Genomic DNA, 14,836 nt, shown 5'->3' on the forward strand with positions numbered 1-14,836 from the left:
CCACTGAGACAAGAAAAAAAAGTTCTCTTGAACTTTCGGCTATCGGACATAGTTTCAGATCTACAAGGTGCAGAAAGCGTGGGAAAATGACTTTCGGACGCCAATAGTTCGGAAACTATCCAACGTAAAGACGGCGGGTAAAAAATTCACTGAAGAACTCATACCTGCTATATTGAATTTTGCATGTTTCACAATCCTACCATGCACGCGCAAGGGATTCCCCAAAGGAACGTAGGAAGTCCCGAATAATCTGCTAAATGAAAATCGGTCGAAATGGATATGAATTGATGGGGTTTCTACCAGGTAACAATAATTCGTTTGTATTAAGTCGATATCTGGAACAAATACAAAATGGCGGACACTTTCATGCCCGTTGTGTGTGGTTGCATAATTGCCAGGTACGGATGATAGGAAACAGTGAAGTTCTGAGTATTAAGTGTAACGAATTTGTACTCAGATGCTCTAGAAAGACGTCTGGAGTGTCGGTAGAGCACAACAGATGGAGCAGGGTGATTCACATGTGTGGAACAAGTAACGAAAAATGCCCAGAAATGCACTCATACTCAGTAAACGTGAGTTCAAAGCGTCGGAAATGTAAGGATTAGCGTCAAGAACATGAAAGTCAATTCACCAATAATATTCCCTCAAACCGACGCAATAGGATGTGCACGGTTGCATACCAATAACGACGCAACAACTGAGGACGAGTTGAAATTGTGCAAAGGGACTCACTAAGAAACTGGGTAAACTAAATGAATGTCTCTAGTGGAATCGCATGATCGATATTGAAATGTGGCCAATGTGTGTGATCGACATGTAGCTAATGGACAAACGTCAACATGTCCCACTACTGCTGGAACACCGTCTCACATGCGAAAACTATGAAAATAACGTTGTATATTCTGCTATTACATCTGGCGCACTTTTTGGTAGAACGTAACTAGAACAAGATTGTGTCAATGTCCCCCTTTGTTTGGGACAATGTCCCACAGTCGACACATAGGAAAAGAAATATCTTAATCCATGGTTCAAAGTGTGATAGAACGTGAAAATAACAAACTTGTATCATGTCTCACGTCTTCTGGGACATATGACGTACTCGATATCAAAATACCTCCAGAAATATGTATCTTACACACAGAACACATGCCAAGACAAAGACGAAAATGAACCAATTTGGCACATGTAACACTACAGCTGGAACACCATACATATGGAAAATAAAACGACATGAGAAATAGGAAGAAACGTCTTAAAGCTCTGATTGTTTACAACTGTGCAGTAGGAGTAACAAAATGTAACACACAAGCATGTCGGGAGGCTGTACAAGAGCGCTTACCAAACTAAGTGAGTACTCCTCAAAGAAATGTATACAGAGAAAGTCAGGCTCTCTCGAGCCTCAGGGCTAGAGCGCTCGCTTTCGCTCGCGTGGTCGCAGTTTCCAATCCTACTGTCAGCCCACGGCCTCATATTCAAGACACCCAAGTAGTTATTTTCCTATTTTTCCCACGCGGAACGGTGTCCCAGCAGTAGTGGCACATTTTGACATTTCTCCACTGGCTACATATCGATATCAACACACAAATTGTCCGCATTTCAATATCGATCATGAGATCCCACTAGAGACATTCCTTTAGTTTACTCAGTTTCTTAGTGAGTGCCTTTGCACAATTTCAACTCGTCCTCAGTTGTTGCATCGTTATTGGTATGCAACCGTGCACATCATATTGCGTCGGTTTGAGGGAATATTATTGGTGAATTGACTTTCATGTTCTTAATGCTAATCTTTACATTTCCGACGCTTTGAACTCACGTTTACTGAGTATGAGTGCATTTCTGGGCATTTTTCGTTACGTGTTTCCATACATGTGAATCACCCTGCTCCACCTGTTGTGCTCTACCGACACTCCAGATGTCTAGCATTTGAGTACAAATTCGCTACACTTAATACTCAGAACTTCACTGTTAATCCACATGGTGCATCCATACCTGGCGATTATGCAACCACACACAACGGGCATGAAAGTGTCCGCCATTTTGTATTTGTTCCAGATATCGACTTAATACAAACGAATTATTGTTACCTGGTAGAAACCCCATCAATTCATATCCATTTCGACCGATTTTCATTTAGCAGATTATCCGGGACTCCCTACGTTCCTTTGGGGAATCCCTTGCGCGTGCATGGTAGGATTGTGAAACATGCAAAATTCAATACAGCAGGTATGACTTCTTCAGTGAATTTTTTACCCGCTTTCTTTACGTTGGATAGTTTCCGAACTATTGGCGTCCGAAAGTCATTTTCCCACGCTTTCGGCACCTTGTAGATCTGAAACTATGTCCGATAGCCGAAAGTTCAAGAGAACTTTTTTTCTTGTCTCAGTGGCAGGATTCACCTCCCAAGAGTTGTAACACTTATTTTGCAACACCCGATATTAAAGAAATCTGATGGTACAGTTCTCACTGATACGGATAGCATCCTAAATAGATGGAAAGATTTCTTTGACGATTTGCTTAACAAGCAACCAAAAACTAGTGCGCATGGAGAAAAGGAGATACACACCGCAGAACCGTATATTCCAGAACCCAACCGAATAGAAGTAGAAACCGCTATAAAGAAATTAAAGGAACACAAATCTCCGGGCGTAGATGAAATTCCGGCTGAGTTAATTTTAGCGGGAGGAGAAAAATTGTGGAACAAGATACACAAACTCATTCTCCTTATCTGGAACAAGGAAGAATTGCCACAGGAGTGGAAAGAATCAATCGTTCCAATTCACAAGAAAGGCGACAAAACTAACTGTAATAATTATCGAGGCATTTCTGAAATGAAAATAAATGTATTAATCACATTCCTATAAAGTTTATTAATCACGTTTGTGCACATTTTGAATACCTATGAACCAGTTCGATTATATGAGCAACATTTTAAAATTATCACTACAGAACAGTTCGTGTCGTAATTTTTATATTAAGTATTCTATAGTTATGTTGACGCTGAATGAAGATAGAAGTCTCTTTTAGGAAACAGCTATCTTCACATCTTTAACATATAAAAACATCTGAAAGAGAATACCATTGTGTATGTGTGGTGAAAATTCAAGAAAATGATATTCCACTACTCCACAGCCCAGACTTCACTATCAAAACACAATAACATGTAGACGCTGTTAATATATTATAATTAAGGGATGCAAATAAGCAATCAAGTTTTACAAGCCCAAGAAAAAGCTACTAGCCCACAATCACATTCCAGTCGTGATTTTTATGGTCTTTACTGTTTAAAAACTCGCCCGCACCGATGAACCACTCGCCCCGGACGAGTAGGTGAGTGATTATTTGCATTCCTGTGTAACTGATTCTCTCCAGAGTCAATTGAGTCAAGGGAAATTAACTTAGGTTGAGTTCTTTTATGTAAAATTTGAACATACGCACGTATTTTATATTTGAAGTAACTGCAAATTCGGATATACACATTACGTTTTAATGTTTCAGGCTGCTTGATATTGCGCATGCTTAACAATTTTCTCACCGAACCTACATTTCGTAAAGGAATTAGTCAATACTTATTCGAAAAGAAGTACAGCAATGCAGAGCAGGACGATTTGTGGGCATACTTGACAAAAAGTGCTTTCGAAGATCAAATGTTGCCGCCAGAAATCACCGTAAAAATGATCATGGATAGCTGGACGCTGCAGATGGGATTTCCTGTCGTCACCGTTGTTAGGAATTATCAGCTTGGAACAGCAGTCGCCACCCAGGTAAGATAAAAGGGAAAATTTGTTGTAGCTATACCTATAAGAACCATGCCGATAAAACGGCGATCAGTTTAAGAATCGGGAGACCAGTTTTATGGCATATAATACCACTGCCAACTCCAGTTTGATTTGATTTTAGCGTTACTTTCAGCAGCGAGGCTATATGAAACGTGGACCTATAGCTTAACGTGGGACCCGAACCACATGAGCTCCCGTCAGGAAAGTACCACTTTGAAGGTTCGAGGAGTCAAGATTGGAGGATCATCAGTTGCTTATTGGAAAAATATCGAGTTTTCATTAAGGGAAAATCAACATTTGGTTATTAATTTTTTCTTTCTATAATTGAAGAGTATGTCCAACATGAATTAATTGACCAGTAAACGTGGATTGTAATAAAGTGTAATATGATAACGTTAAAAGTGTAATATATTAAGCAGTGGTCTTTAGAAACTGAAAAATATACGGCATAATCCAATCAGTACATATAGGCCTATTTCAGTATCCAAGGAACTAATGTATTGAAAATAACGTGTTTAATATAAAGGTAAAATAAAAAGAAAATTGATTATATGACGCTTCTTAGGTTTTACGTAGTAATGCATATACCTTGCTACGAAATCTTCACTGGGTAATAAAATCATAAATGCTTGACATTAATGTCAATCATTCCGCAAGATATACCCACATACATCACTTTTCTTTCACATATTCCAACAGATTTCTTCTTAATACTTTCTTTACAACGGACATCACCCAATTGTCCGGCTCCGATTTCAATGAAATTTTTATTGCTGATAGAGGACATGTATTCATTACTTGTGATGACAGAAATTTTTGCCATCCTGTATGTTTTCTATTTTTTAATAATTTTTAAAGGTTGTGATGTGGTTAATAGAGATTACTACAGAAGTCCCTTACTACCCTCTGTAAATGGAGTGTTAATGAAAAAACAACCATGTAGATACGTATAGGTCCTAGGGGGAAGTCGTATGGTACGTATGACCTTGACGGCAGCCATCTTGAAATCCGCCACTTTGAATTAAGGTCAAGTTTTTTAAATAAGAATAGGGCAATATGATACATAATTTAGGGCTAGAATTTAATCAGGAAGACAATGGTGAAGTTACTTTTAAGATGCGTTCATTTGGTGAAAAGTTACAGGCATATTAATTGTTTATACTTACTATCTCCGTAAGTACCTTACCTCCGCTTCTAACCCGCGTATTAATGATAATAAGTGGATAAAGGTTTCGGCAATGCATATTATGGCTAGTGGAAAGTGATACGATAGAGGTATCATTGACGGCAGCCATCTTAAAATCCGCCATTTTGAATTAAAGTGAAGTTTTGAAAACTGAAAACCGTAGCATGTGGCACCAAATTTTAATAGTAAATTTTCCCCAAAAGCCAATGGTATGCTTATTTTTGTTCTATAGTTAACCAGTATGAATTTATGACTCTTTTAATGTGCACAAAACGTCCATTATTCGATCTTTCAAATTGGCAACACTCCTAATTTTCATCGCATGTTTTAAGATTCCAACTGGCACTTTGCAATTGTTTCCATGACTTATGTTTTCTAACTTTATTACATTTCTTTCAAGAGTTGCGATCTATCAGTTCATGAATAGTGTTGGGATAAGCATCCAGCAATCTTTCTGAATTTTGAAGACTTACCATGTAATTATTAATTTCCTAGGCAGTGTAATTATTTATTTTAACCCAGAGTACATGAGAAACCTATGGACCTATGTGAAGTAAAGAAATACAAATGAAATTATAAGAAATTGATGTAACACGAACTCAAAATTAAGCCTACATGTTGCGCAAACGACAAACAGTATTTTTTTAAAATAAATAAAACTTTACAACTTTAAAGGAACAGCAGCAATGACAGGAAATATCAAAGAGTCAGAATATGACTGTTCCCAACACGCTGTTTGTACCGTGAACAAAATATGAAAACAGGTAACTTGTTTATAAAGAGGTCTAATTTAATCGAGTTCCCGATCAATACTGATTACAAATCTTACAAATATGAACCTTCCACAACTATCGCTAGAAAACGAATGACTTTTTTTGTCTGACCAGTTAAAATATTGCCATAGAAAATAAATAAATATACAATAAACAAATAAATATAAAACAAAACAAAAGACAATTGGTTTACACAACAATCACATTTTGTTTCCTTTTTTGAAGTGAATTTTCAACTTATTTCTCGTCTCATCTACTATCTATTACAAGCTACGTCTCCGGTATTACCTGAATGCAAAACTGGAGTTTTTTCATTCTGCGATGATTCATGTCAGTAAACAAGTTTCTGAAGGGCAGGTGCAGGAAATAAATAATTACATGAGAAGGCTTGAAAATTCAGAAAGATTGCTGAATGCTTATCCCAACACTATACATGAACTGATAGATCGCAACTCTTGAAAAAATGTAATAAATTTAGAAAACATGAGTCATGGAAACAATTCCAAAGTGCCAGTTGGAATCTTAAAACATGCGATGAAAATTAGGAGTTTTGCCAATTTGAAAGATCGAATAATGGACGTTTTGTGCACATTAAAAGAGTCATAAATTCATACTGGTTAACTATAGAACAAAAATAAGCATACCATTGGCTTTTGGGGAAAATTTACTATTAAAATTTGGTGCCACATGCTACGGTTTTCAGTTTTCAAAACTTCACTTTAATTCAAAATGGCGGATTTTAAGATGGCTGCCGTCAATGATACCTCTATCGTATCACTTTCCACTAGCCATAATATGCATTGCCGAAACCTTTATCCACTTATTATCATTAATACGCGGGTTAGAAGCGGAGGTAAGGTACTTACGGAGATAGTAAGTATAAACAATTAATATGCCTGTAACTTTTCACCAAATGAACGCATCTTAAAAGTAACTTCACCATTGTCTTCCTGATTAAATTCTAGCCCTAAATTATGTATCATATTGCCCTATTCTTATTTAAAAAACTTGACCTTAATTCAAAGTGGCGGATTTCAAGATGGCTGCCGTCAAGGTCATACGTACCATACGACTTCCCCCTAGGACCTATACGTATCTACATGGTTGTTTTTTCATTAACACTCCATTTACAGAGGGTAGTAAGGGACTTCTGTAGTAATCTCTATTAACCACATCACAACCTTTAAAAATTATTAAAAAATAGAAAACATACAGGATGGCAAAAATTTCTGTCATCACAAGTAATGAATACATGTCCTCTATCAGCAATAAAAATTTCATTGAAATCGGAGTCGGACAATTGGGTGATGTCCCTTGTTAGCTTCAAAGGACAAAATATTTATTGGCACCGACTAACCCTTATTGACATGAGACTTTTCTGATGTTGAGGCTGATAACTCGATATCGAAGAACCGATATCTACTCTATTATCTAGTCTGGGACGTTCAAATATATCTCGCCTTCGGTGCGAGCGGTAACAGGTTCGATTCCCAGTGGGGGCGCTCGGTCGAAAAAGTGTAAAACCGCTTTTTCAGGCCAGTCATCAATGAGGTTTTCCTGGGCTTTTCTCATTCACACCAGGCAAATGTCGGGGTGGTATTTAACTTATAGGTCCCAGACCGCTTCCTTCCTTCCCCAATCCTTTCTTCATTCCCTTTTCCCGGATAGTGTGCTTGCCGAGAGACGTCATCCCTTATATACGTGATGGGCTAAATGGCCATACATGTAGAAAACTTAAGAACTCTAAATGCTAAACCTTCAAATCTACTCTATTGCAAAGTCGACTTTCCCACTTCCATAGTGATCACGTCTTCTGGGAGATTAAAATTGTTTCATTTGTATAAATATATGAGCATTGAAATCTCAAATATCCATAATTATATACCGTATTTACTCACGTAATTTTCGCACTTTTTTTAGAGGAAAAAAGTTGTTTTAAAACAAAGGTGCGTAAATTATGCGGGGAAAAAAATTAGCCATATCAGTGAACATCATCTAATTTTTCCCCAGTCAAAATAACACGAAAATAACGGTACACATTTTCTTTGTAACAAGAATTGACAACAAACAACTAATTCTAAATTTGAAGAAAAATAACATTAAAAAATTGATTAAGAAGTCTTGTGGTTTCTTACAAATCACTGTCAAATCCTCGCGTGCGCAAATTACGCTAGGAAAATAAAATATACAGAAAATGCCCTGCAAAATTGGGATGCGAAAATTACTCGCGTATTTACGGTATATGCACGTTAAATCATTTTCTTAAAGCTATACATATATTTCAGAAAAGATTTTTCCGCTTTGAGGAAGAGGCGGAGAATGTTACTGGTGTGGCAGCAGACAAATCTTTCTGGTGGATTCCATTGACATTCACGCACGAAGACGAAAAGGATTTCCTGACAACAAAGCCCAAACTATGGATGAACAATTTAGGGGAACAAGTAATAATTGAGGGATTGCCAATAGAAAGCAAATGGATTGTCGTCAACATTAAAGCTTCTGGTAAGAACCCGTTTTCTAACATTGCTGAATGTAATTCAAATTACTTTTAATAATTCGGAAATAATTATACCCTGATTCTGTTCTTGCATAGTATATCCACATGTATACTGACAAGGACAACTCTTTTATGTCTATTGATATTGAAAACGTGATTTCTACATGGAAAGTTGTTCTATATCGAAACTTTTATTATTCCAATGAATATGGGTGTTGAAGGAATTGAAGTGATAGAGTATAATAATAGAAAATACATATTAACTGAGGAGGCTATTCCAGAGTATCTTTGTGTTCGCAATTATTTTTTAACAAAGGATGATTCGCTTCGAGATACAATGTGAAATTCTCCGCAGTATTACAGTTTATTTCAAAAGAGCTCTTCCAATCACAGCATCATTTCTTTAGATTTGAGAAGCTTGTTAAACCTACTAGCATCTATTGTCATTCAGATGTTTACCTTTGATTAGCTTATGTAAATTCGCTCATGAGTTCTAGTGTTTGTTCCAATCCGTTCCTCCACGATTTGCAATGACTCATTGACCATGGATCCAACTACGTATAGAAATAACAAAATACTCTAAATTCAAACAATACAACATAACAATGAAAGGTACCTACAATGAAACATAGTGCACTTACATTACTATCTACAAATAAGTAAGTATAAAATTATCTTACCTGGAAAGTAATAGGACTATCGACTCACCCTGCACAAAGGCAAAAATTGGACTTGCAATCCCATCATTGCGCCTCTATAGATGCTGGTGGACTGTATTATTTGATTAGGTTTTCTTTATATTATGCTTCCTTGATAAACATCAAGCTGTCTAATCATGTTCATTCTTTTTACTTAGGGTAGGAGACAGTAGAAGATTAACTTACATATCGTTAATTAACGTCTGAAGGTATTTTTAAATATATTGATGACATATAATAGGCACGTAGTCAGGATTTCATAATAGGTGGGGGGCCTGTGACGAAATACTGTGGTTATCATACCAGGGGCTCGATCATTCAAAATATTTTACTGGCAACACCCATATTGGTTTGTTAAGACAATGAAATGGGGATATATTAGTAAGTAACAAACTATACAGAAATCTCGAGTAAAAGAATATTTTTAAAATACTGAAAAAAGATATAGTCTTCCGAGGTCATTCGAACTCGGTTCTTGTTGTCTTCTTCCTTCTTCGTTTTCTTATATTCGATTAATGCGGTCAAAGATAGCAACGAGATCTCTTTCGGTGGTAAACACATCCTATAAAATGGATTAGTGTTGCCGCGAATTTGAAAATTTCTTTAACAAGTGTAACTAGAATTATGTTGCCAGTCTCATTTTATTGGTGATTGTGGGCATTTCTTAAGTTCTTCTGATCGAACCGGGTTACCGATCGTCATTTGTAGTCCCTAGGATTAGCATGGAGATAAATGGAATTCGGACTGCTCTGTTACAATAATGTCCATTTTCAACTTGTAACCCCCTTCCCCCCGTTTCCACCACACAAAGCTCCTCATAAGAATGAGTAACCAAACGCTTGCTGTAGCTTTATATTTTTAACGCTTATTCTTCTTTTTTTCGTTTCTTTTTGTTTCATCCTTCCTTAATTTTTCATTTCTGGTTCCGAAGGGGGAGTCCGGACCCCCCTTTGACTACGTGCCTGTATACTGTATTTATAAAGTACGAAATGTAAGACAGACATACACAAAAATAAAACGAGACTGTTCCAATAAATCAGTGTACTTACAAAATTAGTTAACTGTGATGCTATCACCTTCATAGTAGTCCCCTTAAGCATTACCACACTTCTTCATTCGGTGTTGTCATTGCTGATATCATTTCTGGAACGTGGTTTCTGGTAGGGCCTTCAAAAGATTCTCCGATTTCGCTTCGCTTTAATTGGGGTAAAATATTTTCCCTTTATGCAAAATTTAAGTTTAGGAAATAAAAAGTCTCAGGGAGCCAGATCTTGTTAATAATATGGATCTCCGTCATAGTAATGATTTTGCTTGTTAGAAACTGTTTGACAGATATAGCCTTGTGAACGGGTCCATTGCCCTGTTGCAACAGCCATCCATCACTACATAACTGTGGCTCTTTTTCCAATTTTTTTTTTTTTTTTCATAAAATCCTTTTAGTAATTCAATGTGGTATTGCTGAGTAACAGGTCTGACCACTGGAAACCCACTGAATCATTATAATTCCCTTAATGTCGGAGAAGACAATAAACATTACCCGTGGCGTATTTACGATTTTGTTTCGGGAGGGGCTTTGCTAACTTTCGGGGGGGCTTTGCCTGAAAATGTGAAAATTCTACGTCGAACAGCTTCCCTGTCCAAGTAAACCATTCCGCCACTGCACGAAAACTTAATCTTCGGTTACCCGGGATCACTTCACGAGCTTGGCAATGATTTGGTCTATAATCGCTGTCCTTGGGTGCCTAAAACATTCATCATCTTCCACATTGTTTCTTCCTTGCAAAAACCGTCTATGCCATTCAAAAACATGTGCCCGAGACAAAGTATCGTCTCCATAAGCCTCGATTAACATTTCAAATGTTTCTGAGGCTGGTTTCTTAAGTTTCACAAGAAACTTAATGTTGATTCGGTGTTCAGTTTTTCCAGCAGAATGCACTTGTACGTGTTCACTCACTGATGCAATACTCCCAACTGTCACAACCGGTTAAGTCCAAACTGGGAGAATGGATAGAGAAGAGGTGTGAATTACGTCACCAAAACAGTTGTTGCCAACTCCAATCTTTTTTCAAGTTATGTACTTAATCTTTTTTGTCTCACCTCGCACTTCATAAATATAATAATTTAAGGTTGTGGTTTAATGGGGACGTCAGTAGTTAGGCTATTTGTAGGAGACGATAATGCTACTGACTGACTCATGACGTATGTTAAAATTTCAAAACAAAAGTTATGAAAATAAGCAATTAAATTAACACTACAGTGGTAACGTTCAGGAAACTTTCATAAATGGTAACGTTGGGTCTACGGGACCCATTCAAGTTTTTACGCACTGAAATCAATTAAAGAAGAATATTTTATTACTTCGAGCTTGCATTGACGAAATTATCTTTAGTTACATTAAACGAAAGAGTACAGTAATTTATTTTGAATGCCAAATTCAAAATTAATATATGTCTTTTATTGTTATGAAAGTATTTAACGAACGTTTTTCATTTAGCTATTATTTAGTTAGGTTTGGTTTAAACACAGTATTCAATACGTAAAACAATATTCCAGACATGATACAAAAAATGAAAAGTGTTAGGTAATGACGATATTACTTGAAACTGAAGGAAAATATGTCTTTTAACTTTATTTCAACTTTTCTTTGCACTAATTTCCATCGAATTTATGAAAAACTGTAGCCACTCTTATTGGCATCTTTACATGTAATGATCTGAACATTCACCATACAACATTCTTGCGTGATCCAGGCAAATCCACTTACCACAATTTTGGCAAAAGTACCTGGTTTTGCTGTCTTTACACATGTTGCAACGTCCTCGTTTCAATTCTCGCTGCATAGAAGCATGCTCTTCAAGGGTTAATCCACATAATCTTGCAGCTGATTTTCGAAGATCAGTAGGAGTGCGTTTATTTTGTGCTCTCTGCATCAACTAGCTCTGTATCAATTCTTTAGACATCGATATACGAGCAGTCACGATGTTACTAGAACGAGAACGAATATTCACATTTCCTTTTTTCTTCCTCCATTTCGTGTCCTTGTCTCTACCTACAAAATATTTGTGCACAGTTTCTTCAAAATCAAAACTTCAATCACTGTTTCCTCCTTCATCACTAGTATAATAATCACTAGGCAAACAAAAGTCAGGATCACAATCTCCATCATCATCTTCTTTGCAAGCTACATCACTTAGTTCTTGCTCTAACATGTCCCTTATTCTTTGAACATATGCCTCATAGCTTTCGGCCATGATTCACTTGAATATTATATATATATATATATATATATATATATATATATATATATATATATATATATATATATATATATATATATATATATAAAACTATACGACAAGTGCTTAAAAAACATGCAAATCAACACACGGAAATATGAAGTTTTCTCTTCTAAAATCGCTACTTAATATCATTTAATCGTGCTAGTAAAAATAACATCACTGGTAACGTTGGGTCTGTCTAGCCCACTCTATGAAAAAGCAAGCGGCACAGAACAATGACCAAGCGAAAACTAAAACAGGCTACATATGATTAAACTACAACTTAGGAGCGGAAGGTAGGGGGAGGATGTAGCAGTTCGAGTGTAGTCAACTAAAGTTATATTATTTTTTGTAAAGGCTTGGGTCTCACAGGCCCAACGTTACCAGCGTAGTGTTAAGCTCTGCAAATTAAAAAATGTTAATCAAAGCTTGAAAAATTAAAACAATGGTCGCGAAAAGGTTTTAAAAATAAAAACTAAGTAGAAAATATATAACAGAAAAAAACAAAATAAAGGAAAATCTAAAGAGAAAAACTTTAGGAGAGGTTGGCAATTCCAACCTCACTAATAAAGATGAGAATATATTACTCAAAATCATGCTACCTCTGAAAGCGTTCCTAGGTAAACTATTTCCACGTACTCCTAGACGCTCTGAATATCTCTGAAATTCCGAACATCTAGAGGAATGTGCAGAATACTCTGTGGGACAATACAATCTTCACAATCCGGATAGCTCCGCGCACAAAATAAGTGTTGTGTTAGACAAGAATGGTTTATGCGCAAGCGGGTCAGAATCACTGCATTTCTACGGCTAGTAAGGATGACGTCTGCAAACTGATCAAAAGATGTTTTACTAAATGAAGATTATTTTAGTTAGCCTGGTTTCCATTTGCTTGCCAGTGAGAGCACATCCGTTGAAGAAAATAACCACTGAGATAGGAACATGGGAAAGGCTGCCCCCATTGTAACTCCTGTCAATGATGCATCCTCGGCTTCTGTGTCGGCATGATCATTTCTCCTAGTACTGACATGTCCCGACATCCAGCAGACAACGATAAAACATCACTGTTGCTATAGCTGATGACATCTCATCACAGTATCCTGCAGGAGGGCGTGTTTGCTAAAGATATTTTAACGAAGCTTTGCGAATTAGTGCAGATAAACTCATGAGAAGCAAACGTTGAAGCACATGATCGAGGCCAAGCTTAACTGTTGTTAAATCAGCAGTAAATACTGAACACAAGCGATGCAGACAAAATGTTGAGCTCTCCTCGATCGTGATGAAGGTTTAGCCAACGGAATTATCTCTTTCGGAGCAATCAATTTACACCACATTAGTACTGTTCTAGTAATACTTTGAACCCTTGCTGGAATTCTTGGTACTTGTGTAGTGTTTGGAGTGTGACAATAACCAAAGAACCTTGACGAATCAAAAAATATGCTGGAGAAACACAAACTCCCAACAAACAAAATGATGGACACAAAATTTCGTTTGTAGTGACTCTCATAAGCACATTCCATGGGCGTCCTTCCCGAGAACAATGCTGCCCACCGGTTATAAATGTGGCTATCATGCAAATGAAAGCTTCAAAGATGGTCATGGAAGATATAATTTATGAAAAGTGTGTCGTGATGATAGTTTAACAATGGTTTGTTTGCATCTACAGAAAGCCTAGTTACAGTGCTGGTGCAAAAACCGTAAGTTCGATTAACAGTTTCAGGCTACTTCAGCAAAGAGGGGTGAGCCGGTGTATGCAGTATGGAGTAGGAAATACATAGTCAACTTAGACCGAATTGGACTACGATAAAACCCATGTGCTGTCGGAGAGTACACGAAGTAAATTCACAGTTCGGAGACAAGGCTACTTAAGATTAAAAATGTATAGTGCCTATATTAACCAACAATCAAAAGCCAAACTAAGAGATCATATTGAGTCAACTAAGAGATCGTATTGAATGACGAGTGACACCAAAGTACAAATCTGGATCAACAAAGCAATTTCTTTGGCGGCAGAAGTGTACACACTGAGCGTATTGTCCAGAAAATCGAATACCTATCTCGCTGAACGAGCGAAGAACATGATTTAATGTAAGTTGAAGCTGTCGAGTGATACCACGAAGGAATTAATAACAAAATCATCAATGTATAACAGCCCACAGATACAAGCCTGGATCTGCGGCGAAAGATTGCTGGCAGTGTCAGTAAACAATGTGACACGGAATTTTCTTTACATCCATCAGCTCAAGAATGCGACTTTTATCCTGAAAGGCTGGACAGTCTCTAGGCTAAATAGAATAGCTGTTCTTGCAATTAATAAAAAGAAGGCTTGCTCACAGTACACAGCTCCAAACTATGGCTTCCCGGGTCATATTAAGACGGTAACATCTAGCATTCACAAATTCTGAGATTGTGGGCAGACTAAAAGTAAGAGTCAGTGACTGACTTAGAAGCAGTTTATCTGACTTCTTACTTTTGATCTGAGCAACATCAAAAACATGGCCTTACAGCTCTGAAATCTTATTTGCGGAATTGAGAAAATCTCAACAAGAGATAACTTCTCGACCGATATTTAGTAGGTGATGTGGTTCCACTATAATGCTAAGTTGTCCAGTAACCCCAGTTTCGTTA

General features: G+C 37.0%; 1 protein-coding gene across 1 annotated transcript in view; it reads left to right on the forward strand.

Annotated features, from left to right (window-relative positions):
- The window catches only part of LOC145679518 (aminopeptidase Ey-like), a 76,724-nt gene that overhangs the window by 37,588 nt on the left and 24,300 nt on the right, over positions 1-14,836 (forward strand). Inside the window, exons 6-7 of the mRNA XM_081750097.1 lie at positions 3,496-3,761; positions 8,021-8,237. Coding sequence (XP_081606223.1) covers positions 3,496-3,761; positions 8,021-8,237 — 483 coding nt within the window. The remainder of the gene's footprint in view (positions 1-3,495; positions 3,762-8,020; positions 8,238-14,836) is intronic.

This window comes from Thermobia domestica, chromosome 2, assembly GCF_964235325.1.
Source record: "Thermobia domestica chromosome 2, izTheDome1.hap1.1, whole genome shotgun sequence".
Lineage (NCBI taxonomy): Eukaryota > Metazoa > Arthropoda > Insecta > Zygentoma > Lepismatidae > Thermobia > Thermobia domestica.